This window comes from Perognathus longimembris, chromosome 13, assembly GCF_023159225.1.
Source record: "Perognathus longimembris pacificus isolate PPM17 chromosome 13, ASM2315922v1, whole genome shotgun sequence".
In the NCBI taxonomy this organism is placed as follows: Eukaryota; Metazoa; Chordata; class Mammalia; order Rodentia; family Heteromyidae; genus Perognathus; species Perognathus longimembris.
In genome coordinates, this window is record NC_063173.1 from 38,123,242 (window position 1) to 38,148,735 (window position 25,494).

General features: G+C 43.5%; 1 protein-coding gene across 5 annotated transcripts in view; it reads left to right on the forward strand.

The window, feature by feature from the left end:
* The first annotated feature begins 478 nt into the window (after positions 1-478).
* Cd44 (CD44 molecule (Indian blood group)) overlaps positions 479-25,494 on the forward strand; it is an 86,410-nt gene continuing 61,394 nt past the window's right edge. Inside the window, exon 1 of one of the 5 annotated variants that reach the window (XM_048359801.1) lies at positions 479-804. In XM_048359801.1, the coding sequence (XP_048215758.1) occupies positions 729-804 (76 nt within the window). In that variant the 5' untranslated portion in view covers positions 479-728. The remainder of the gene's footprint in view (positions 805-25,494) is intronic. The other 4 variants (XM_048359802.1, XM_048359798.1, XM_048359799.1 and 1 more) reach the window with 4 other exon arrangements.

The window sequence follows — 25,494 nt, forward strand, 5'->3', positions numbered from 1 at the left end:
AAACATTCCATTCTGGGAGCAGAGGGTGAACTACCCCATGTATGGCCACCACTCAGGAGTCCAGGCATGAAGCTGGACTTTCTCTGTGGAGAAAGGAAGACTGAGTCCTCCCTCCCTCCCATGGCCTGGGAAAGCCTGGTCATCTGGGGCGGGATCTCCCTACCGCCCTCCAGCTCCTCTCCCAGGATGTCCAGCAGCCTGGGAAATCCAGAGAATCAGGTTCCCCCAGCCAGATTCCAAGAAGTTTAGCGGGAAAGAAAAAGAGACTGGAGCGTTGCCCTCCATCCCAGGCCGGGCTGTCAGGCATCGGGGCAGGCTGGGGCTGGCGGGCGAGGCCCACGGGGAGTGGGTGACGGGATGCAGGCGCCCCACAGCCCTCCCAGCGCCCGCCGGGTCATTCCCGATTCATAACTTCCACGGAGCACAGGGCGGGGGCGCAGGGGCGGCGAAAGGAGGGCTGGTACCTCTTTAAACCTCCGCTGGCTGCTTAGTCACAGCCCCCTCGCTTGGGTGTGTCCTTCGCGCGCTCCCTCCCTCTTAGATCACTCTTTCAACCCTTGAATAAAAACGGCAGCCAACTTCCGAGGCGGCCTCATTGCCCACGGCCCCCAGCCTCTGACAGGTTCGATCCTCCCTTCTCCTCGTCCCCGTCCTCCTCCAGCCCCGTGCCCCCCGGTGTACCGCGACCCTCCAGCTCCACTCGATCCCCTGCGCTTCGCTCCCACATCATGAACAAGTTTTGGTGGCACGCAGCTTGGGGACTCTACTGCCTCGTGCAACTGAGCCTGGCGCAATCACAGATCGGTGAGTGCTCGCCACTGCCCAGGCAGCGGGTTAGGGAGTCTGGGGTGCCCAGATCGGCCCTACCCGGAGCCCCACTCTCTACGTCCGTACCTGGAGGGGGCGAAACTGCAGTCATGTGGGAGCGAGGGACTTGGTCCAGGTTCAGGAAAGCAGGGCTGGGATGTGCTCTAAGCTGTTGGAGAAGCACGGTATCGGGGAGCGCCGCGTTTCTTTGTTGTTGTTGTTGTTTTTTGGGGGGGAGGTGGTTTTTTTTTAAAGGAAAAGAGAAAGAGAGGAGGAGAAAGTTTGCTGGGCAGGCTGCCGGCGCGCGCGGCTTTGGGCGAGGTCGCTAGGGCCTTAGCACATGGCTAGAAAGTAACTGTACTGGATACGAGCCGCTGTGGACTAACAGGATCCTGGGCTCCATGGCTTTCCCAGCCCCGCTGGCTGTGTCAGGCTGGCTGAGGCTAGCTGGTGTCCTGATCGGTGGTAGTGGTGGTAGTGGTGGGGCGGCTGTCAGCTAGGGCGCCAAAAGAGATGCAACTGAGAACTCTTGGCATGGAGCTTTCCAGAAAGGAACCCTGGAAAGAGGCGAGTAGCCCTCCACAGGGCCCAGTTTCCAAAGCCAGCTCTAACCAGTGACCACCTATGGTTTGTGGGAGCTTGAAGTATCTCTATGGTGAAGATTCCAGCCTGGGACAGCCAGGGCACATAGGAGAATCAATGGCTGGACCAATCCTTATGAGCTCCTGCTACTGCCAGTGAGTCTGGGGGAAATCTAAACGGCAAGGTGGCTCATAGCAGGGACCACAGCAGAGACCTCAGTACCCCATCCAAACAAGGTTGGTGGCTTTTGGTCGTTGTGGAGGGGGAAGGGCTGCCAGCCAGAGATTCCAGATGGCTCTGCATTAAATGTTCCCTTTCTTTGTCTATATATGAGCAGATAATTACATGGCTGATTTGCTTATCACTAGCAAAATTAATTTTTCCCTTAAGAAGTGCCAAGAGGGTCATTAAGTCATCTCAGCCTATAGTGGATTCTACTCAGCAAGTATTTATTAAATCCAGATGGGAGAGGGAGTATCAAGCAAGAGATTCAGTCTACCCTGGGTACCCTCAACTAGGAATAGGTAGTGATTTAGAAATTTGATTTCTGAAGCTAAAGTAAGACAGATAATAGTAATAATAATAGCACTCCAAGCTAGCCAGTTCTTTTTACAACACCAGGGTCTAGGTTAAATCCTTTACATGTTATCTTACTTCACACTCTCAATGGCCCAGTGAGAACTATCTCTTAATTAGGCCAGTTTCACAGGAAGGATGGGAAGACTCAGAGAGGTTTACTAACTTGCAGGTATTCACACCGTCAGAGGTGAGGCTGGATAAAGTTCACTGAGGTCCAGAGCCTAGACTTAGACTGGGTTAGAAGGCATGGGATGAAGAAGGAAGATTTGTGGGATGGAGGAGTCCTGGTGGAGCCAAGACCCTGGGGGTGGGGGGAGGGTTCTGTGGGGAACTGGAGCTCATTGGTGGGAGCAAAGAAGCAGTAGAGGTCTGGGAGGGCTTGGGGACTTCCTCAGAGGAAAGGGGCTGTCTTGTTTGCCTCCAGGGAAATTTGATGGTGTGCTACCACTGTCTTCTGCTTTGTTTCTGAAGATTCAAACTCAAGCCTCTCTGCACTGAAAAGCCCTTCCCTAATTCTTAGGGCACTCTGACACTCAAGGCTCTCCTAGAAACCATAAGGCTCCCTACAACCTTGAGTTTGCAAGGTCTCTTTGGGCAGCAGCATTCGAAGAAAGTACAGTTGGAATGCCAGCAGTAGTGACTGCCTGAACTCTGGCTTTCACGTACTTGTAAATTTGCTGGAAAGGATGAGACTTGGAAAGAAGACATGACTTAGCAGAAGTTTTGTGGCTCAGCCAGCAAAGGGGAAAGGAGAAAAAGGAGAGGCAGGGTGGGGGAGAAAGGCCCTGTGGTTGCTCCATTCTGGGAGTGATAGGCTTCAGAAAATCATTAGGGAATGTGGAAAACAGTCCAGCCTTTGTTTTTGTTTTTTGCTGGTATCAGGGCTTGAACTCATGGCCGTATACTCTCACTTAGCTTTTTTACTCAAAGCTAGTGCTCTACCACTTGAGCCACACTTCTGACTTTTGGCTGTTCTGATGGAGATAAGAATTTCTTATATTGTCTTCCTGGGCTGGCTTTGAATCATGATTCTCAGATCTCAACTTCCTGAGCAGATAGGATTATAGGCAGGCGTCATCAACACTCAGAAGATCCAGGCTTTGTATCAGAAATAAAAAAGTAGAAAAGTAGCCAAAGGTGGTTCAGCAATATTGGACTCACAAACTCAGAGCTGGAGAACAGGTATCTAGAATGAGTGTCGTGTGCAGGAAAAAGAAAATAGCCTAGGTATAAGGTGAGAGAGTGATTCCTCTGCACATATCTACTTTTCCCTGTGAAGAGAGGTCACAACTAGGGAATTGCACCCCTGGTCTTGGGAAAGTGGGGTGCTTCTCAGAGCCCTGGGGCTTGGGATTGGCACATACCTTTCTGTTCCCACTGAGCAGTAGACGTGCCTCCTCCTGCTGGAAGTTCCATCTTTGGCTATGTTTTATCATGGGAAGAAACCAAGAAGAAACTCCCTATCAATTAGTTCAGTTATTTCCCAGGCACACAATGGAGATCTACTTCCTACAAAGAAAGCGTCTTGACCATTGCAGGTGCTGTTATAGGCTGGCAGCCAGTAGGAAAAGGTTCCATTTTCTTCCAACTTACCTTATGTAGGAGGGGCTGCCGGGATACCAGCATTCCTATTTTATGACCTCTCCCCCTTTCATTCATTCAAGAAATATTTCTTGATTCAGTGTCAGAGACTCAGAGATGGATACTCTAAGGATCATTTGGTAAAACCCCTTCTTTTTCTGAAGAGGAAGCAGATGGGGGGGACGGGCTTTGACTTCCCTTCCGAGAGACTGTCACACATTTATTTTCTGAAATACCCCTGTGTTGAGGATTGTAGGAGCTCCACCCCCGCGCCCCCTGTAGGGAGCCTGTGATCTATGGAGGAAGTATTTCTTTAACACCTCAAATTGTATCTCACACACTCATGACAACTGTGTGTTTTCCTTGACAACATACACACTTTGAGTTTAATATAATGACATATGTGTCTCCCCATAATGCAAAGTTGTTTGAAAATGAGTCTGTGTCTTGTAAAGTGTCTGGTACTCCTGGAACATCACTTGGTGGTTAAGGAGCACTCATATTTTAAAAACTCACCATTCTGCTATGGCCTCAGATCATCCTGCACAAAGCACTGTCCTAAGACCCTAGGAAATATCACCTGTTGAGCACCTACTCTATGTTAGGCATTGAGCTGGGGATTAGCATAGGTTCTCTTAATCACCTCCTTATTAGCCCTATGTGCTAGTATGCTCTCTCTCTCTCTGGTGTGTATATGTGTGTGTTGTGTGCGCGTGTGTGTGTGTATCTCAGTATGGCACTGGGGATTGAATTCAGAGCCTTACATTCTCACACGTGGCTGACACTCTACCCCTTGAACCATACTTAGTATTTTCTTAACTTCATTTTCTTGATCAAGAAACCAAGACTCACAGGCCAGATGCTGGTGGCTCATGCCTGTAATCCTAGGTACTCACAAGAGAGATCTGAGAATTGCGGTTCAAAGCCAGTCTGGGCAGGAAAGTCCCTGAGACTCTCATCTCCAACTAATCACTGGAAAACTGGAAGTGGTGCTGTGGTTCAAAGTGTTAGAGTATGCTACCCTTGAGCAAAAGAACTCAGGGACAGCACTCAGATAACTGAGTTCAAGCCCCAAGCCGGACAAAGAAATAAGAACAGAACAAAAAAGAAACTAAGACTCAGGAAGATGATGTGACTTGTGTTTGATGTCACCCCAGGTTAGAGTTCATTGCTGCTTCCATTCATCATGACTTTGCCTTTGGAAGACTTTGGACCTTATGTATGGCTCTCCTACCCTCCCTGTCCCCTTTGGTTTTCATGACCTGAAGGGAATGGCTTCTTTCACCCTCCCCAAGGCTGTGGGCTCTTGGCTGCCCTGCCCTGCCTACTCCTGTCCTGACCTGTCTCTCCTTAGGCTTGGCCACAGCTGTCAGGGATGTCAACCTAGTTATTTGTTGCTAAAATAAGTCAATTTCGTTATCAGAATCCAGCTGCCCTCTAGACATGCTCTCATTTGCAGCCTTGGAAAACAGGGAGAGGCTGCTTCTCATCTTAGAGACAAGTTGGGGCAGTGCTCTGTGCCTGAAAATTAAGAAAAAGGCCCTAAAGACATCCTCACACTGCCCCTGCAGGCATTTCAGATGCAGTGGCCCACACAATCCCTAGCAGATCATGCTCACTCCTGGTTGTGGGTTGTATGAGCCTCCAGTGAAGGCAACTATTGAGGTACTAGGCAGTGGGTTGACATAGCCCTTTATAAGTGTCAAGGATATTAGAAGGGCATTAGTGGTTCATACCTCTAAATCCTACTTACTCAGGAGGCTGAGATCTGCAGATCCTGGTTTAAAGCCAGCTGGGGTAGGAAAAATCCATTGGACTCTTATCTCCAATTAACCATCAAAAAGCCAGAAATGGAGGTGTGGCTCAAGTGGGAGAACACTAGCTTTGAGCAAAAAAAGCTAAGGGACACCACCCAGGCCCTGAGTTCAAGCCCTGGTACTGGCGTGTGTGTGAGAGTACGTGCGTGCGTGTGCATGCACACACACACACACATACACACACAATGTTAAGGACCTTGAAGCAAAACCAAGTATGAAGCTCAGAGTGACACATTGGCCACTCCAGAGATATCAAATCAGGCTTCTGTGTTAGAGGCTTTCAGATGGACTGAAGTGGGAGCCGGGAAGAAGACAGCAGCCACAATGGTGTTTCCTCACTACCTTCGCTTCGGTAGACTCCACCCAGAGCCTGAGAGGGAAGTGGTTCTTGTGAAATAGGCTGAAGCGGGTGGTACTGCAGCCCTGACTGCAGTTTTCAAAGGGAATCTTTGCTACCTCAGAAAGAAACTCAGGCTTTGCACAGCATGCTGAGGATGACTCAATTTCCTTTATGTTTGTTGGAATATGGACACAAAGGTTCTTGAGGGAAAACCATACATTGGAGCTCCATGGGCCATTGACTTGGCAGGTTGAAATTTGTCTTTAAAAAGTGTGCTTATCCCAAACTGGCCAAGAAAGAGTTGGGGAACCAGAGGAAATGAAGTAGGCATGGATGGTTGGCCAACTGCCCAAGGATTGGCTCAGGTTTGGTCTCTGCCAAAGCAGAGACCTCGCTGTCTGTTTGTGGCTCTAGTGGCTGCTGGCTGTGCTGCCTGTTGAAAGAAGGAATTACTGGATAGTTGAGCTGAGATGGGAAAGAGGGAGCCAACTGCCAAAAGTGTAAGAGCTCTACAAAGTTTAAACCTCAAAATAAAACACTCCCAGCAGTGGTCAGCTTGGAGGTTTGGTTTAGTGATTTGGGAACTGCTATTCTTGAGAGTGAAATCTTCATGTGAGAGCCCCGTGCCCCTCAAACCCCCATACATGCTTCTAGAAGGTGGTAGTGATTGAGAGAAAAGCAGAAAGACTTTCCAGAAAATTCTTAGCGTCTTCTACCACATGCTGTCTAACCTGGAACTACTGTAGCCCCCAAAGGATAAGTCCATGGAGAAGCCTGGCATGTGACAGGGCACACATTGCCCTCCATAGACCTTGCCAAGTGGAAAGCTGCCCACCGCCAGGGCAGGCAGGTCCCGCCTTCCTGTGGCATCTCTGCCTGGTGAGACTCAGAGACAGGGAGCCAAACTCAAGATAAGGGAATGGGTAGTATGGGGGACAGAAGCTCACAGAGCCAGATCTCCCTGAGTTTGGGGTGTCCCAGCTGCCTAGGTGTGCCCTCCCCAGGCAAGTGTTCCTCCTAAGGCAAGTGTGGACACACACATAACACATCCCAGGTGGGTGGGGAGAGACTGAGTCATCAAAAGGTGATTTGCACAACTCAGGTCCCCCAAAACGTCCTCAAGGTCTTCAGCACTTGAGAGTAAAGGCTAATTGCAAGACTCCAGGGGGAGAGGGAAAGGTTGCCTGCATGACTGGTGATTTTTGAGCACGTATGATGATATCATTGCAGGATTCTCTTGGAGATGGTTTTAAGTTTATGGTTCTAGAGAGAGCTCTTCTGCATTTACTTTTTTGTAGCCAATTGCACATTTCTGAGATTTATCGTCTGAGATTTATTGTCACGATTCATAATAGCGGCAAACACAGAGAGCTGATTATATGTCATTGACATTCTTAAGCTTCCCGTGCAGCAATTTATTTAATACATGCAGCCCTCTCATGAAAACTGCTATTATCAGTCTTTTATCTATAAGGCAACTGAGGCACAGGGGATTTAAGCAATTTGACCAATGCCTCAATTTGGAAAGTACAAATACTCTACAGCATTTGAATACTTTACTACATTACAATAATTGTCTTCATATATTAAGATGTAAGGGTATCCTAGGAACTTAAGTGATCATATCTAATAGTACTGGGTTGTTTTTTTTTTGTATGTTTGTTTTTAAAAAATGAAAACAAAAAAAAAACTCTGTTTGGGAATCTGTTGTGGAAAGGGTCATGACATCCAGATTGGCTTTGCCTTCCATTTTTAAACATACTGTCTGAGGAGGGGACTGGTGTTGGAAAAATGGAGGAGAAAGAAGTGGTAATGGAAACTTCTTCCCATTCATGCTCTGAGTGGCTCATTCATTCCCCTCACTGAATAGGAGCGCCACACTTTTGAATGAGCTGGGAAGTTGAAGAGGACTTGGTCTCAAAGGGATGGTGAATTGAGTTGTTTGTTCATTATCACTTCATGATTTCTCACCTGGATGAAGAGTGGCGGTTGTTGTTGGCATTTCTCCATCCTCAAGGACTGGTTTGTGATTGGACAAAGCAGGGAAATCGATCAACCAAATAGCAGCAAAATCTTTTCCCTCTACATAAGGGTCTTTACTTCCATGGCCTTCTCTGTAGCAGGTAGAATTGATGAGGAAAGGAAGGGAACTGAAAGGAGACTTTTCTCAGTTCAGGCCACACAACCCAGGGCAGGAAAAACTCAAAGTAGAAGGGTACTCAGGTCTTCCTGCCCCGCCCTAGCCCAAACCACATGGCTTTCGTTTGTTTGATCTAGCAAGTGAACAAGTAAGTTTCTCTGGGTGCCCCCTTGCTGAAAAACTGGCAACCCAAGAAGGGAGGAGGTGAAACCCATGGGGGACATCTGACTTAGTGACATTAACAATGCTGAATGAGCCCAATTCAAAAAAAGCAGAGTCCACCATCTCCTTCTCTGTAAAATATCAGCTGACCTCAGCTCTGTAGCCACCAGTGAGTTGTAGGGTCTTTAACTGCCAGGAGAGGATAGGGACTCTTAACCCATGAGTCCAATTAACCATTTAGATGAATCTGCCCTAAGCGTGTCATTGCATTGAATCCTCTGTGGTGAAGCTAGTTGTTTTCAGGTTAACAGCTTACGAAGTCAGGCTCATCCCTTTAGGCACTCCTAAGTGTTTTTCTCTTTTCTTAAGGTTTACTAGTTGTTCCTCCTGGTAATTCATGAACACTCCACAAGCTATCTCTCTTTACAAAGAAATTCAAGGGGTGTCTTTTTGGTGTGTTATAGTTCTAAAGTTTCCTAGGGAAAAGCCTAGTCCTCTTTATTTTTAGTATTCACTATAACTCTCAGCTATGGAAACATTTCCTCACCCCATAGTAAGTGCTCAATAAATATTTAAATGGTTGACTGAGTGCTAGACTGGACTCACCAAAGCAGCCTCTATCATCTACCACTTGTGGTTGATTGTATAGGTTTGGGCTAATTCTTTTTCAGCTTTTATTTTTATTCCTAGTCTATTAAAACACACACACACACACACACACACACACACACACACACACACATTTCTCCCCTAGTGCCTCTTGTAGAGAATTCTCTTTTCCTATCACACTCTTCAGTGTGTGTGTGAATTTGTCTGGAATTTTGACACATCAGGAAAAGGAGGAGTTATTTGGAGCTCATTGCGTTTTGTCCCATAGTACAGAGATCTTGATTTCCTTTTGGGTCTGACATTTTAGCCTTTACCTTTACATCCAGCCCAAACTCCAAGTCTCAAAGTCATGTCCTCAGTGGTTCTCAGAGAAAAGATGTTAGCTTTAAGTCATTACATTAGGAAGGAAAAAATGAATAGAAAAGAGTGCCCAGAATGAAACTTAATACATGATTTCTAAAGCAGTGTATCTAGCACAGGAAGCTCCCCAAGAATAGAAATGGTTTTTATGGTCTTTCTGTTCTCTATTACAGGAGCATTTTGTGAGGTTGAGCAAATCGCTTCCATTTTTTCTTTTTTTTTTTTTTTTTTTTTTTTTTTGTTTTTTTTTTTTTTGGCCAATCCTGGGGCTTGGACTCAGGGCCTGAGCACTGTCCCTGGCTTCTTCTTGCTCAAGGCTAGCACTCTGCCACTTGAGCCACAGCGCCACTTCTGGCCATTTTCTGTATATGTGGTGCTGGGGAATCGAACCCAGGGCCTCATGTATACGAGGCAAGCACTCTTGCCACTAGGCCATATCCCCAGCCCGTCGCTTCCATTTTTTCTTGTGTAAAATGTGAGTGGATTCTGGTAGATTTCCAAAGACTTTTCTGGGTCTTGTGTTGTATATATTCACCAATATGTAGGCCCACTAAGACCTAAAACTCTATTAAACTTGGTGGCAAGAATAACACTACTATAATGTAGTGCCAAAAAAAAAAAGTGGTATCTGGTTTGTATTAAATGTCAGAAGTGAATTATTAATCCACTTCAGAAACAGGCATATGGGACCAGTTACATTGTGAATGGCACTACAATATAAATGAGTTGCAGGGACTATAAACTTTGTCCACAGTGCTCCACTAACTGCCCCTCCATGTAGAGAGAGGACAGATGAAGTGCAGGTTGGAGAAGTACACGTGTCCCAGTAAGGCAGCTTACACCACAGGAAGCCAGTCCTGCCAGGATCTCAATGCAATGTTCCTTACTTCAAACTATATTTCAGGAAAAAAAACACATTACTTTGAATGACCATAAAAGCCAACTCCTAAAATAAAGAAAGGATTATGTCTATCGGTCTTGAAGTTTCATGAGTACCTTGGATTTTTGTGTCTCCCTCAATGAACCTTTGTGATATGTTGGTGTAAAACGAATTACAGGGGCTGGAAATATGGCGTAGTGGGAAGAGTGCTTGCCTCCTATACATGAAGCCCTGGGTTTGATTCCTCAGCACCACATATATAGAAAAAGGCCACAAGTGGCGCTGTGGCTCAAGTGACAGAGTGCTAGCCTTGAGCAAACAAGAAGCCAGGGACAGTACTCGGGCCCTGAGTTTAAGGCCCAGGACTGGCAAAAAAAAAAAAAAAAAAGAATTACAGCACTCAGCCAAAACAGTATTTAGTGGGTGAGGTCTAGTATCCTATGGGAAACAATAGGAGAATATTAAAGGAAAAGGAAAAAACAAAAGATTGCTATGTGTGTGTTTATGATATATATTTGTATGTATGTAAATATATGTGTATCTACACATATCAGATATTATATAATTATCATATACATAAATTATATAAAGCCCAATCAAAATACTGAACAAAGCAGGCTTATGTGATGGTGAGTTGCTGCTTCTATAGAGAGGTTTCTAGACCCCCCTCCCCCCAAAAAAGAAAAAAACAGAAACTTTTAGGAGAAAAAGAGAAGAAAACATACAGACTGCATTGCTGAGGAGTTTGTCAAAGTTGGTCAGAAGCTATCCTTGTTCTTCAATCTATCCCTGACAGTTATTTATTTTTATTGAGTTGCTTATTATTTATTTACTTATTTTTGTGATACTGAGGTTTGAACTTAGTGTTAGAGAAATTTATTAGGAAAGGAATATACTTCCAATGGACTGAAAGAAAGTTAACTCAAGGGTAAGAATGACCCAGCCCTTACAATGTTTATCAAAGCACTCTGTTACATGAGCCAATCTCCAGCCCTTTCTGCTTTTAGTTATTTTTCTGATTGGGTCTGAATGGAACTGTAATCTTTCTGCTTAATTGAGATAATGGACACATGCTAATGTGCCCAGAGATTTTATTGATTGAAATGAAATCTCACAGACCTTTTTGCCCAGGTTGGCCTCAAACCATGATTCTCTGCTTCCTGAGGAGCTAGTACGAGAGGTATAAGCCACTGTGTCTTGCTAAATTTACCATTAATTGAAAGAAAATTCTAGCTCTCATATCATAGGTAATATGTACCTCATCATCCATACCTCCAGTCAATCAACATAGTGTCATTTTAGAAGAAAAGAGAACCCACACAGCCAACAGAAGGTTAACATTTCAAATGGGCTCTTCCTTTATTGGTTGCTTCTGTTTCCTTAATCATAACATGGTGACAAACTGGTCAATTCAAATTACTAAAGTGTATTATGTGATGGCACAGGGGAAGAAAGCAAGGGAGGTGGAATGCCTTGTGTTCTCAGAACCCTTACAATTTAATAACCACAGATAAAGAATCATGCAGAGGAAAGAATATCAAGCCAACATGTTGGGCAATCAGACAAAAACCAAGATAGCTCTTTGAGCTGTGTGTTTGTAGGAAACCTCTCCTGCTATCTGAGAATGAGCTGAGTATTGGAAAGAAGATGAATATAGAGAGAGGGGAGAACCATAGGGAAGGGAGATCCATGAAGTACAAGTTTAAAAGAGAGGCTTGGTTGAAGTCAGAAGAGAAGTCAACCTGCCTGGATAAGAGAGTCCTTATTGAAGAGATGAGGATCTACAGATCCCAGATGATCAAGCAATGGTGGCACTACCCACAAGACCCAATTCTTCTGCCCTTGAGACTCAGTTTTCACAACTCACTCTGTCAGAGAGTAATAATAACAGTTTGGAAACAGGTCAGCCCCAGTGTTGGTAGAGAGAATTTTAATGTCTTTACCTGGACTGGAGAGTAAATCCCAAACAAGCCCATTGTAGTGATAGAAAATGTATCTCAACTCATGTGAATTTTCCTACTGATGATTGGAGGCTGCCTGGAGTGCTGTGTTAAGATGCGAAACACTGGCTGTGCTACAGAGAATGCTGTGATCTATTAGCAATGTCTGCCGTGGGCAAACCCTGGAGGATATGATCCTATGAATCACATGATATATCCAGAGTACAGCTGCAGTCTTTTTCTTGTACATGTTTCTGGAATCTGTGTATACAATTCCTCTGGGAGTTTCTACCATTCTTGAATGTAGACACCCAGCTATATCTTGGACTATATCTTCTTCCAGAACAATCTAAAAACAATACTGAACCTAGAGGATGGGTTCAGTTGCTTGTTTTCCTTTATGATTTACCCCCATTCTGTTTTTCCCAACACCTCGAATGAAGTTAAATGCTGGGAGCCAAGAAACTCCTCTGATTAAACAATGGCCAGACTTCCTGGCAAAGGGCCTTCTTCTCAACATCATCTTCTCCATCTGGAAACCGAGAAGACAAAAATGATGCCTCACCCAGGGAGGGTGATAAGAGAAATAGCTAGCTAATGTGCAGAAAGCCTTTGAAGATGAAAGGGTTGTATATGTACACTAATTACAACTTTTATCAGCCCTGGAGCCTCTGCATTCTCAGCTGCCACTGGAAGTTCTTCTGTGCCTCCCAAATTGAAAAAAAAAAAAATTCCACACACTGGCCCCACTGGGTACTGCTCACAGTATCTGAGTCCAGAATATTCTATTCTGTACTCACACTGACCAACCCACTCTGCTACACTCAAGTTTCCCACTCCTCATCCCCAAGGGAACAAATAGGCTAACTCCCTGGGCAAGTAAGATAAGATAGAACCCAGGTATAAACAAAAGGCTCCAACTAGAGTCTACTCTAAATAGCCCCTAGGTAAGATTAGGACACTCTGCTCTAATTCCCACCCAGTGAAAGCCTAATTGTGTGACCTTCGGCTATTGGCTTTATCTGTCCAATGCTTCAATCTACTGAGTGAAACTCCTGGGATAATAATCCCTCTGCTTCCCCTGGACCTCTCCAGCTTTGCCTGCTGGTGTGAAAGTGTTTTGTGCCGGTAGGCAGAAGCACGTGATGTAAAATTACAAGGTGCTATTATTACCTGGGGTAACTTTCTCCCTTATCATGGTCTACTGTTGCTGGTTGACCTCAATGTTTGAAATTGTATTCTCTGGAATGCTCCTCAGTCTTCTAGGAGCGTCCATCCCCTTCTTATCTAGGAAGGCTTTATGATTGGCTCAGGCTTCTTGGTCCTGCCATTTCCTGAGGCACACAAATGCATTCAGGTGGGGGGTGGGAGGCATGCTGGGGTGCTCTGCCAAGATGATTCTCAATGCACTTGCTGGGGTAACTCAACGAACACTCAGAGATACAGTGGTTATTTTGATACTTTGCCAGGACTGGAGTAACCTTGTAAGGTACAGGTCCTCATGGTCTTAAGAATCATTCTTAAAGGAAGACAGGAAAGATCATAAATAAGAAATTACATAGCCTGGCAACCAAAGCCAAAGATAATGGGATGTCAGAATGGAAAGGGGATTAGAATTGTGTAGCCCACTTGTCTTATTAGATGCTGAAGGGAAAGAAGACTCAAGAATTTCAAGTTGCTTGTCTAAGATCACACAATGAGTAAGCAACAAAACAGAGATCTTCTGCCTCCCCGAAGATCTTTCCATTTCACCTTTGAGAAGGTAGACAAGGCATAATGAGCATAATGGGCATCCCACTCCAAAATCACTTGGGTCATAAAAAAAAAGACAAGAGGAAGTGAATGGGAAATAATACACAGTGATTACACTGTGTACTGTCTTGCATATTCTTATTGGATGTTTGTTTTGATCTTTTTTTTTTTTTTTACTTAAATGTCCCACAGTAACCTGGCCTGGGCTTTGCCCCAACCTAGGAAATTCTATGAGTTTGATCTCAGTCATTGGCTGTCAAATCATCTAGTTGTTCACTTTATGTGTATTGATCGAACACCAGCATGTGTTCTACTTCTTATGGACACTGGGGATCTGACTTTCAAAAGAGAAGCACAGTCTCTTCTCATGGGAAATTATAGTCTATCTGAAGGATAGACAGCAAAGAACTCTAGAGCCCTTGTTTAATTATATGCGATTGTGGTGTTTACAATAAGGCACAGGATGTTGAGAGAGAAGGAGATCACATTTAATGTACGTCTCATAATGTTGAGTCTCATAGACTGGTAGCACTAATGGTGTTTGCAGTATCATGTTAGATCTTTGAAGACACTGTGGCTGGACTTCTCAGATCTCCATCTGTCAGAACCAAGTATAGGGGCTGGGAATATGGCCTAGTGGCAAGAGTGCTTGCCTCATATACATGAAGTCCTGGGTTCGATTCCCCAGCACCACATATATAGAAAATGGCCAGAAGTGGCGCTGTGGCTCAAGGGGCAGAGTGCTAGCCTTGAGCAAAAAGAAGCCAGGGACATTGCTCAGGTCCTGAGTCCAAGCCCAGGACTGGCCAAAAAAAAAAAAAAAAAAAAAAAAAAGAACCAAGTATAGTCTGGTAACGTTATCCAAACCTGCCGCACACGTGAATCCCCTGAGTAAGAAGAAATGTTTGGGGCTGGGAATGTGGATTAGTGGTAGAGTACTTGCCTAGGATGCATGAAGCCTTAGATTCAACTCCTTAGTACCACATAAAAATAGGAAAAGCCAGAAGTGGCACTGTGGCTCAAGTGGTACAGTGCTAGCCTTCAGCAAAAGCTCAGGGACAGTGCCTAGGCCCTGAGTTCAAGCCCCAGGACTGGAAAAAAAAAGCGTTTTTCAAAATCTTGAAAGCTACTTGTTTATCCTATCTGCCTTGTAACTGTGGTAGAAAGAGAATCATGGGGACTTCCAAGATGACTCCAGCTTTTAAGAACACATGTTGGAGGATTAGAGAATCCAAGTTCTGGAGAAGCAGAAGATGCTGTGTTGTGCAGGAAGTGTTTTAACTTCTCCACAGGAGGAAGGTAGAATTCATAATGCACATAGAAATCCAGAGAGTTTGTTAGTTTTTGGTTTGCTATTTAAACTTAGCCGCTTTTGAATTTTATTTATTTCTTCTTTAAGTTTCCTGGTTTTTATGGCTAAATCTTGGAACCAGACTTGGATTAGCAATGTGTCTAATAGAGTAGTTTGCTGGATGACTCCCATTGATCGATCACTCAGGTGAAGCTCTCTAGTCCAGGCAGGAAGAACAGTGAAGAACGCAGGGAGACTGTTATCCAGCCGTTTGGAGAAGAGCCGTGGGCTCTTCTCTTCCTCTTTTGCTTCTGGTAACTTCTGGGAGATAAGGAGGGTAGAATTTTTTAGCAAAATCACAGAGATGTAGAAAGATAACAAAACAAGAGTATCTATACTTAGAGTTGGAAACAAGTTAAGGGATATTTCCTTCCACTTAAGATACCCTACAATTTGTAGACTATTGGCACCATGAATCCCAGTGTTCATTGTCAATAGGTAGGAAGGTCTGGTGAAGCAGAACAGATACAAAGTTATTCCCTACTTCCTCCTCTCTCATGTTTATTCATCCATGCTGATTTGTGTATGCCGCCATAGCTGAAGTTAGAGGTGTCATGCCTGAACATAAGCTATAATCCATCCGGGCATTAGATCCACATGATGACCATCACCCATTACATATATCTTGGTAGGCCCCTATCAGTACATACGAGATAAATACCCCTGTGAGTAACAGAATTATCAACCTTCATAAAATATTATCTCCTGAAACAAGAATTCTGGAGAGCGCTGGGAATATGGCCTAGTGGTAGAGTGCCTGCCTTGTATACATGAAGCTCTGGGTTTGATTCGTCAGTACTACATATATAGAAAAAGCCAGAAGTGGTGCTGTGGCTCAGGTGGTAGAGTGCTAGCCTTGAGCAAAAAAAAGAAGAAGCCAGGGACAGTGCTCAGACACTGAGTCTAAGCCCCAGGACTGGCAAAAAAAAGTCTGGAGATAGGACAATTCTTGGAACTCAGTGACCTTGCCAAGATCTATGGTGGGTTTTGTCCCCCCTTTCCAACTCTCCATCCTGTCAGTTCCAGACTTCTTATGAAAAAGTCAATATTTATCATCAGAAGGGCTATTTACTTAAAAATGGGATTACATTTTTATACCTAACCAATCACTGGCAAAGAGTCACAGTGCTTGACTTAAAGCAATCATGATCTTGCCATTGGAGCTGGGAATCTGGGCTTTTCCTCTAATGCACAAATTCAGGATTTCTGGACAAAATGTGGGTTCAGTTAGAACTTTGTTGTACATTGGTAACAATGTCTATTACAATGTTTAAGGTCCCCAAAGATATCAGTCTACATGGTAGAGACATGGCTTGAGATTCTATCTGGGCCTTAGAAAAAAAGGCCAAATTAATTTCTTGCTTTCCTGAGCCACACCCTCCACCTTTTTGAAAAGAAACCAGTTCACAAGTAGAACCCACATAGGAGATACACTGGTATTTGAGGCTTCTATGTTCTGTGCTTTATTTTCAGTCATAATGGGTATCTTTTCCTCTCTCCCATAAAAGGAAATACATATCAGGGAATAACTACATTTATTATAATTTACAAGAAATAGTCGAGTTTTTGCAAGCTTGAGTTCCTTATTATTAAGAATTCATTATTTGTAATCCATCTCAGCATGGTAGGAGCTACGTCGTGTACAAGGATCACTGCTCTGCAGTAATTCATTAAAAATGAATTTCCATGACCTTGGGTGAGCATCTTTTCCTGTAAATTATAAAATGATGACCCCTGTGGGAAATGACTAGCTTCTCTTTTTGATTACACTTTTCTTCTAGAGTATTTTAATGTGCATGAAGTGTTTTCAGCTCCATTCTCTAATCCAGTCTTCACATTCACTTTGTGGCTGGCATTACTACCCTTTTGTATGGGAGGGGAGTTTAATGGTTTTTCCCAAGTTCATTACAGGTCAAGGTCATAGCTACTCTACTACTCCCAGCACTGATGTCCCAGGTGACCACACTGAATTGTAACCCAGTGGGCCTGGTTTAGTTTTAAGGATTCTGGAACTGATGATTGAATTTCATACTGATAATCTTTCTTTCAGTGGCAGGAGAAATTGTCCCTAATAGTTTTTTTTTTTTTAATTTAGAGCTCAAAGGTTCAACATCTCAACTTGTTTACAAGCCTAGAAATGAACAGGAGGGCTTTCTTGGACAGTATCTTGCTGCCTTTGTGAAAGTAAAGCACATATTTAACATCCTGAGGGAAAAGCTCTCAGGACTTTTTATTGTTTGTTTGTTTGTTTTTCCATTCTTTTTTTAATAAACCACCAAAAAAGTCAAAGGGTTTTTGATGCTTAAAGGTAGACCTCTGAAAGTGACTGGTTTTTTTTTTTTTTTTTTTTTTTTGCTGTTGTTGTTGCTGTTATTTTACAGGAGAAGGAAGCCAATTCTTTTATTTACTTAATAATGAAAGAGGTATTAAACCAAAATGACTTGTGCTTTATTTTGAGATGAATTTTCTGACTGTGTGCCTTATTGAGCATTAGATAGTCCCTAATCCTTTCTGCAGTTCCCAGATGAAATGGCATTTCAAAAGGGAGGCTTTCCACTAGGACATGCTCACATCTCCCACTGTACCTTATACTGCTGTTGTGACAGGTCCCACACTGTGATGACTTGTTTCACCTCTTCTCCTTTGGTCCATAGTCTCCACTGAGACAGTGACCTTGTCTCAATGCCCTGGTTCCACCACCATGTGCCCAGCATAGGGAAGCATCCCATTACATGAGGTGACTGAATGAGATAGAGATTGGGATTCCCTTTTTCAAAAATATTTCCATTTGGGGAGGTATTGGTGAAATGGTGGTTTGCCATGATAGATTCAGGCTATAAGTTCCAAGTCTGATTTTAAAAACATCTACATCTATCTATCTATCTATCTATCTATCTATCTATCTGTCTGTCTGTCTGTCTGTCTGTCTGTCTGTCTGTCTGTCTATCTACCTATCTATCTACCTCCCACCTTTTATTATCTACCTATCTATCTTTGTATCAGATATCAATCTGTATCATTTATCTCTCCAATTTATCTCGATGTCTATCATCTACCATCCCTATTTTCTATTAACTTTTCTCCTATTAGAATAAGAGACAAGTGCTTCAACAGCAAAGGCTACATCCCTATCTCTCCCCTTTCTGGCTTGTGCTATCCCAGCTCCCTCACCCCCTTCCTTGTGTGGCGTCTTCCAAGAGATAGTCTCTCCCATGGTTTCCTGTAAGCCTGTCACAAGGGCAGCTGAATATATGCCACATCTGACCACTCAGGATGTACGTGAAGGACAAGGAGGAAGCATTCTCCTTTTAGAAAAGGAACAATTGGGGGCATGGTTTGGGGAAGCAAGCTTTGAATACTCCAGACTCTTTATGGGGACAGAAGGAGAAGCTCCCTGCAGCTCCCTTTTGGGTCATTTTGGGGTAATCCTTTCTCATTGCAAATAAGTATAATCAGATAATGCCCCCTCCTTCAGGCTTCCTATAGAGTTGTGCTTTATGTACAGGAAAAGTGTCCTCTGATGTGTTTAAACTTCCTGTTCTTTTGGTGAGTGGAAGTCAGCATCCACTTTTGTATCCTGTATTATTTGAATAGTTCAACGCTTTTTGGAAAATTAACTGGTTTTGTCTCCATGTGAGCTTCCCAGATCTTCAGGAAGACATTCAGAAAGAAGCTCTCTTCTAGTAGGCTCACAGGAAGCAATGTTTCTCAAAGCAGGTCTCCTAACTTCCAAAGCTGGATCACTTACCTTTTCCTAAAGACTAGTTTGGGACATGGTTAGTCTATATAGTTCAGTCTTTAAGCTAGTAGGGATTTTCTGGGTGCTCTGAAAGCAAGATGTGTCCTGGATTCAAGTCTTGCTACTTGCCAATTACGTTGCCTTAAAAAAAAAAGCAACTCATTTACTTTCTCTCTGCATCAATTTTCTCATCTTCAAAACAGAATGATAGTATGTGTGGCTTAAGATTGTCTAAGGATAATGTGATCGTGTATTGTGAAGCCCTTGGCCGAATTTCTGCCATGGAGTAAGCATTCAACAGTTATAATTATGGCTATTGTTCCGATCACAACCATCCCAGACCTCTCCCTTCACCATTTAGCCTTCCCGGGGCTCCTGCTGAATGCTTCTAGCTGTTTTGGGGCAATGTTTATTCAATTTCTGGGCATGAAATTAGTTTGGTTGGGAGGTCTGTCCAGAGTGCTGGCACCCACATGTGCTTGTTAGAACACTTGCTGAGCAGATAAAACGAGGGCCATGCTCAGATTCAAGAGCTTGTGCTGGGGAAAGAACAAGGAAAGCACGCTCCAAGTCCTGTCTTTACTTGCACAATTACAGTCAATCTCCTAGGCTGCTTGTCTCAGCAGGATTGGCCTTTCCTGCCTTCTGCCCTGGCAGTTGCTGGTGGGGCCAGAGGAGGAGATGCTATGTGCCTCCCTCTTGGGCAAAGGAGTTTCTTTACAGGGCTGTCCCCTAGCCTCAGAGAGCAGAGGGCCCCTTGGAGGCAGATTAATAATACAACATCTTCTTTTTCATTCTGGAGTTTTTCAGAGCCCACTCTCACCGCCCCCCACCCCCAGCTTGGAATTTTTGGGTTGCAAATGAGGGGGCCGGTTTCTGCGTGCATAGAAGTGCTTACTTGTCAATCATTGGGCTATTCAATTCTCTCATCTCCAAAAATATCTGTAATTGCCTTTAACTGCTTAGTTCTGCTCTCCTGTAAAGAAAGGACTATCTGGCCACTCCCAACCACACCTCAGAAATGAGTAAGGGTTTTGCACTTTTTAATAGGCCTGTTTGCCTTTGTGTCAGGTTCCCATCTTGCTTTTAATTTTATAAGAATGTGGCTTTAGACTGTGGTTTGGGGATAAAACAGTAAATTACCAAAGTACAAATGATTTTTCATAGTATCAGTATGCCCATTTTTTCTTTTTTTTTTTGCCAGTCCTGGGGCTTGGACTCAGGGCTTTGTGCATGTTAGGCAAGCACCCTACTGCTAAGCCACATTCCCAGCCCGGTCCTAAAATTTTAATCTCTGAGTCCCCTCAGTATTTGAAATAGCCAAAGCCAATTGCCCAAGGTTTTAGCTTGCTGTGAAAGAAGGGAAAAGATAGATTTTCTAAGTACCTGTTTTGATCCAGACTCTGCACTATTTCTCTGTATGTATTTCTGACTTAACCCCTCCCCACCAGCTTACTTGGAGCAAGTATGTATTGAGCAGATGACTGCCCAAATCACGTTGTAGCAACTTTATTGACTAGGAAACTAAGACATACTTGCTGAAAATAGTGTGTTGTGGCTGGAATTCATTAGGATCTCTTGTCCCTTTTAACTCAATAACTAAAATTCCTTCTCAGCTTTATAGGATTCATCCTGATCTTCTATCTCCAGAACTTGGAGACCATGAAAGCTCAAGGAATCTCACTCCCCCCTAAAAGTCTAGTTTATTTGTCTCTGGTTCTTTGAGTACTGAGAGGCAAGAAACAATTCAAAGACTGGCAGGCAGTTTCAGAGAGGTGATGGGAACCTCTGGCTTATCCCAAGGGCAGTAGATATTCCAAACCACAATGAGGGAACCCACAGGCCAGGCGCAGGCTTTCCCATTGTTCAGGTGGAATCTCCTCCCCAGTGCCCCTGGCAAGGCAGGCTAGTCTCAGCACTGAACAATGGTTTGAATTGGTCCCAAATGTTGAGACTCACTACAGGCAACCCTAGGTTTGTTTGTAGTAATTTAGGAAGATTCTCTCTAAGGAAATCAGTTAACTCTGCTGTGTTTCTCTTAATTGAAGCCATTCTTTCCCTCTAGCTTCCATGGGACTGGCTCTAGGCTTTGTGTGCTGGAAGGCTTTATTGGGTGTAATCTGAGAGCAGGAAGCTGGTCACAGTTTTCTGCTCTTGTTTTGTCTACTATTTCGTTTACTGAGTAGTTGATCCTGCCTGACACATTCATTACACCACAGCCACCTGGACCATACAGGGGAAATTCCACTAACCAGCAGGCAAGAGGGAGCGTATTTCGAGAAAGAGACTTCTAGAAGCAGAGAGCAGGGCTGGTAGGAAGATCAAATACAACCATTTCCTTGTCCAATGATGAAACAGACCAAGAGAAGTGAAGTGACTTCTTCAAGTACTCAATGTTTATCAGCTAAGGAGCTTGGCACTGTTTCATACCACAGGACTTTCAAATGAAGGCTTTTCCCACTAAAGAAAAGAAACATTTATTGGACACCATACTATATAAAGATGAATAAGGTATGGTCCCTTTGGGGCCCAGTTTGGTTCTGTGACTTAGTGCCACTTAGGAAGGCTCTTTCCTACCATGATATTTTATAAACAGACTATCTGTATCTCTGTAATCTGTCAGATCATGCCAACTTTTTCTTTCTCTTTCTTTCTTTCTTTCTTTCCTTTCTTTCTTTCTTTCTCTCCATCTGTCTTTCTATCTATATTACATTGTGAAGAATGAGAGCCGATATATATGGTTAATTAGGCTCCTGCCTCCCAGTTCACCAGATATCCAGAGGTTCTTAGCTGTAACCAAGGATACAGCGAGTGACTGCCCAGTTAATCAAGAATCAAGCTCACACAAGAGGTACTATACATAGAAACTGCTTTGAAAACATACTCCGCTTTGAGATGCTGGCTACTAACTGTCAAGTACCAGACACTTTGCTAAGAGTCAGGTGCTTGTTCAAATGCTTTAGTTGCATTTATTTAATCCCTAGGAGCACCTCAGGAGGTAGACATTATCTTCACTTTACTGCAGAAGAATCAGAAGGTTAAAGGTTAAGAAAACATAGATCCACTTTTCTGATGATCACAGCTATTACTTACCATCTTATGGCATCATGGGGGTAAATCCCTCCAGTCTCTAGTTAGCAATAACTTACATAATGATGGCCAGATGTCCAGGAAGCTACAGAGGGTATAAGAGGGGATGCTTATAGTGGCATTCTTTGGATTACTCTGCAACTTGAAATTGCCTTAAACTTCTGGTCAAGACCCAGAAGGGGCAAGTGCAGTCATACTCTCACCATTTCTGTCCCAAATGGAACCCTTTACCATGATTTCAGTCATTCAGTGCTTATTGTCTTTGCCCTGTTGTGCTCTGTGTGTGTATGTGTTAGTGTGTTTGTGCATGTGTGCATGCATCCTGGCACAGGGCTTGAACTCAGGGATTTATGCTCTTACTTGACTATTTTGTTTGAGGCTAGTGATCTACCACTTGAATCACAGATCAAATTCCAGCTTTTTCCTGGTTATGTGGAGATAGAGTCTCACAAACTTTTCTGCCCCAGCTGGCTTTGAACTGTGATCTTTAGATTTCAGCCTCCTGCATAGGATTATGGCATAAGCCATCATAGCCAGCTACAGTTCTCTCTTGTTTACCCCATGGATCCCCAATTCTAGGGGTATCTCTTTATGGACCCTGAAGGGCAAAGATGAATTCCAAATCTGTGTGTAAGAGGAAATAAGGGGGGATGTTACCTTTTGCTAGGTATTTGGTCCCACCTAAAGCTCCATAGTACATACACAGAATATGACCATAATTTCCTGGAAGAGTGAGTCTATGACCACATTGGCCAGCTCTAATGCATCCCCCGCCATCTCTATTATAATTTCCTCTTTCATTTTCCTTATAGTGCTATCACTACCTGAAATTGCTTCATTGGTAGATTAGTTGCTTACTTGTTTACTGTCTATGTCTTCACACTATAAAGTTCTCCTCAACACCTGGCACATAGCATCATATCTTATGCATTGTTTATCATGCTCAATGGGTGATTTGGGAGGCATAAATTCATTGGAAGAAGCCATTTGTTTTCACTGAGAGGGCTTTAGACTTTCCTCCTAATGTCTGTGGAGAAAGGAATTTTCCAAGTATGATCCATTGTTATATTGAATAGTCATTTCTATGAAGGAAAATCAACCTTTTTTTTTTTTTTTTGACAACTTCACCGGAAGGACATTTGTGTCTGCTTCCATTTCCAAGTCTTTGGGTCTTTGTATAAGCCATGTGTTTAAAAGCAGAATGTTATGTTTGATCCATTCCAACTGAGCGAGAAATAAATGGTAACAATTCTGGCCCAAACCCTGTGTCTGAGTTAGATGTAAAAGCTTGTTAAAAATGGGTTCTTGGAGCTTGGCATTTTAGACTGGCATCTGTTGTTACAGATGAGATTTCACAGGTTGAAAGCTCAGGAAGAAGTATAAATTACAAGCTCTTAGTTGACAGGGGAATTGGAACCATTCTAATCCTGGGAATCTTTTGGCCTAGGTTAAAAAAAAATATTCTCACAATCCACCTTTTCCTCCTGTTTCTGCTTTGAAATGTTTGTGCACCTCTCAAAAGCATCTGATGAACAATCAACCATAGAGTTTTTGCACAGGAAATGAGATCTTGCTTCTTATGTTCATGAATATATGCGCACATGTGCACACACACATAACACTTCATTTTGACACGATAGAAAATGAGAAAGGAGAGAAATCAGGTTGTTAAAAGGTAATCTGGGGAGGCACTGGTGGCTCACTTCTGTAACCCTAGCTAGTTAGGAGACTGAGATGTGAGGATTGTGGTTCAAGGACAGCCCAGGCAGAAAACTTGTGAGACTCTTATCCCCAATTAACTGGTAAAAAGCTGAAAGTGGAGGTGTTGCTGAAGGTAGAGCACCATCCTTGAATTCAAGCTTCAGTACACCCATGTGCACATACACACAAACATAGAAATACAATGCATTGTGGTAATTTCAGGGGGAATCTAAGATTCCACTTAATCACTTAGAATGCTTTGCTATTTGCAAATATTTTTTGCAGCTGCATCCCTGTTGATATGTTTAAAGAAGAAATAAGTAACTTGTCTTAATACACCTATCAGTATTGATTGCAAGTTGAACTGTAAGTAAGAGGTTTCTGGCAATCAAATACCCAAAGCTTATAGTGACTTGGTTTTCTTACAAACTACAACAAATTCCTGGTTATTCCTAGAACTAAATGCACATGCTCGCTGCTTTGGAATTAGCCTTCCTGAGTAACAGGCAGAGAAGCCATGGAGGATTGCAATGTATCTAGTGGCTATTGGAGTATGATTGACATTATGTTCCCTATGAATTGATATGATGGGAGTGGGGCTAAAAAGCATCAATCTAAGGAGTATCAGAGTTCCATTCTGATTTTCAATTCTGAACTAGATTCTGTCACAGGAAGAGCAAAGGTATCCTGCTGTCTATTAATTCCAGCCAAGCAGAAACCCAATCTATTCATTAAGCGTTTCATTTTATATGGGACCTTAGAGGATCCTCCTTGTTAGCACTTTCAAGTCCCAGTGTTGTACTGATTTCTTTTTGAAATTCTGCTTCTTTCAGTCTGTTAGCTACCTCCTGGGGAAAGAAAGTAGCAGTCAGCTCCTACCCGCCAACTCTATTTGCATGGTATTAGAATATTAATTCAGTGGTATTCAGACTATCTGCTAAAGGGCTAGATGCTGCTTCTCCCCAGGAACTTCCTGAAGTCAAGATGCAGCAACATTTGGATGTAGCAACTAGTAAAGAAAGGAGGACTCTGCTCGGCTTGGTGCCTTCACTTTATGACCTTGGACAGCTTTCTTAAGCTCTCTCAACCTCCCTTTTGTGTTTTGTGATCTATAGAAAGGTTTGGTGGTAACACTTCAGCTCAAATGACTTGTAGAGTTTTAAAGAGATATTCCTTAGGAGTTTCCTAGCAGAGAGCATGACACCTAGTATATTTCATGAGAACCTGTAGGATCTTTCAGCCTCAGGACCTGTGCTGATTGCTCCAATGCTCTGGTCCTATCAACGTCAAGTGGGGTGTGTGTGTGTGTGTGTGTGTGTGTGTGTGTGTGTGTGTGTGTGTGATCTATTCTCCTGGCATAGTCATTGAAAAGCAATGCCTTCTAGATTGGTCCACAGGACTTCCTAGGGATATGTGTGGATACCAGGACCTTTAAGGAGAGGTGAGTGCTGAGTGGGACTGAGTAGGTGTATCGAAGCTTTGAGGTTTGACCTGCCTCCTCACTTCCGCATCCACTGGGACAGCTCTTCTTTCCTTCATGGCTCTGTCTCAAACATCATGGAGGGAAGGGGAAAAAGAAATCTGAAACCTATCACTGTCCTATCTGAGCACTGCTGCTGTCCCCATGTATCTCTTGACAACCAAAGGGCAGCTGTGCCACTAGGTGATGGAGAACATCTGAGTTGATGTCTGGTTTTACTTGAACTCTCCGTGAGACAGTATCTGAATCGCTTGTTCTCTCATTCCTCCATTTGTAAATGGACTTTTAGGGCTGCTTTGGAATGTAAATGTGCTTTATAAAGGAAACACTTAAATGACAAGATTACCAAAGGCCAAGACACTTTGATCCATTTTGTTTAGCAGAGAGTAGAACTGAAGTGAGTCTTAAGCCATATGGGATTTTTTAAAAGCTGTCTGAGATTTTTTTTTTTTTTTTTTTGGCCAGTCCTGGGCCTTGGACTCAGGGCCTAAGCACTGTCCCTGGCTTCTTCCCGCTCAAGGCTAGCACTCTGCCACTTGAGCCACAGCGCCGCTTCTGGCCGTTTTCTGTATATGTAGTGCTGG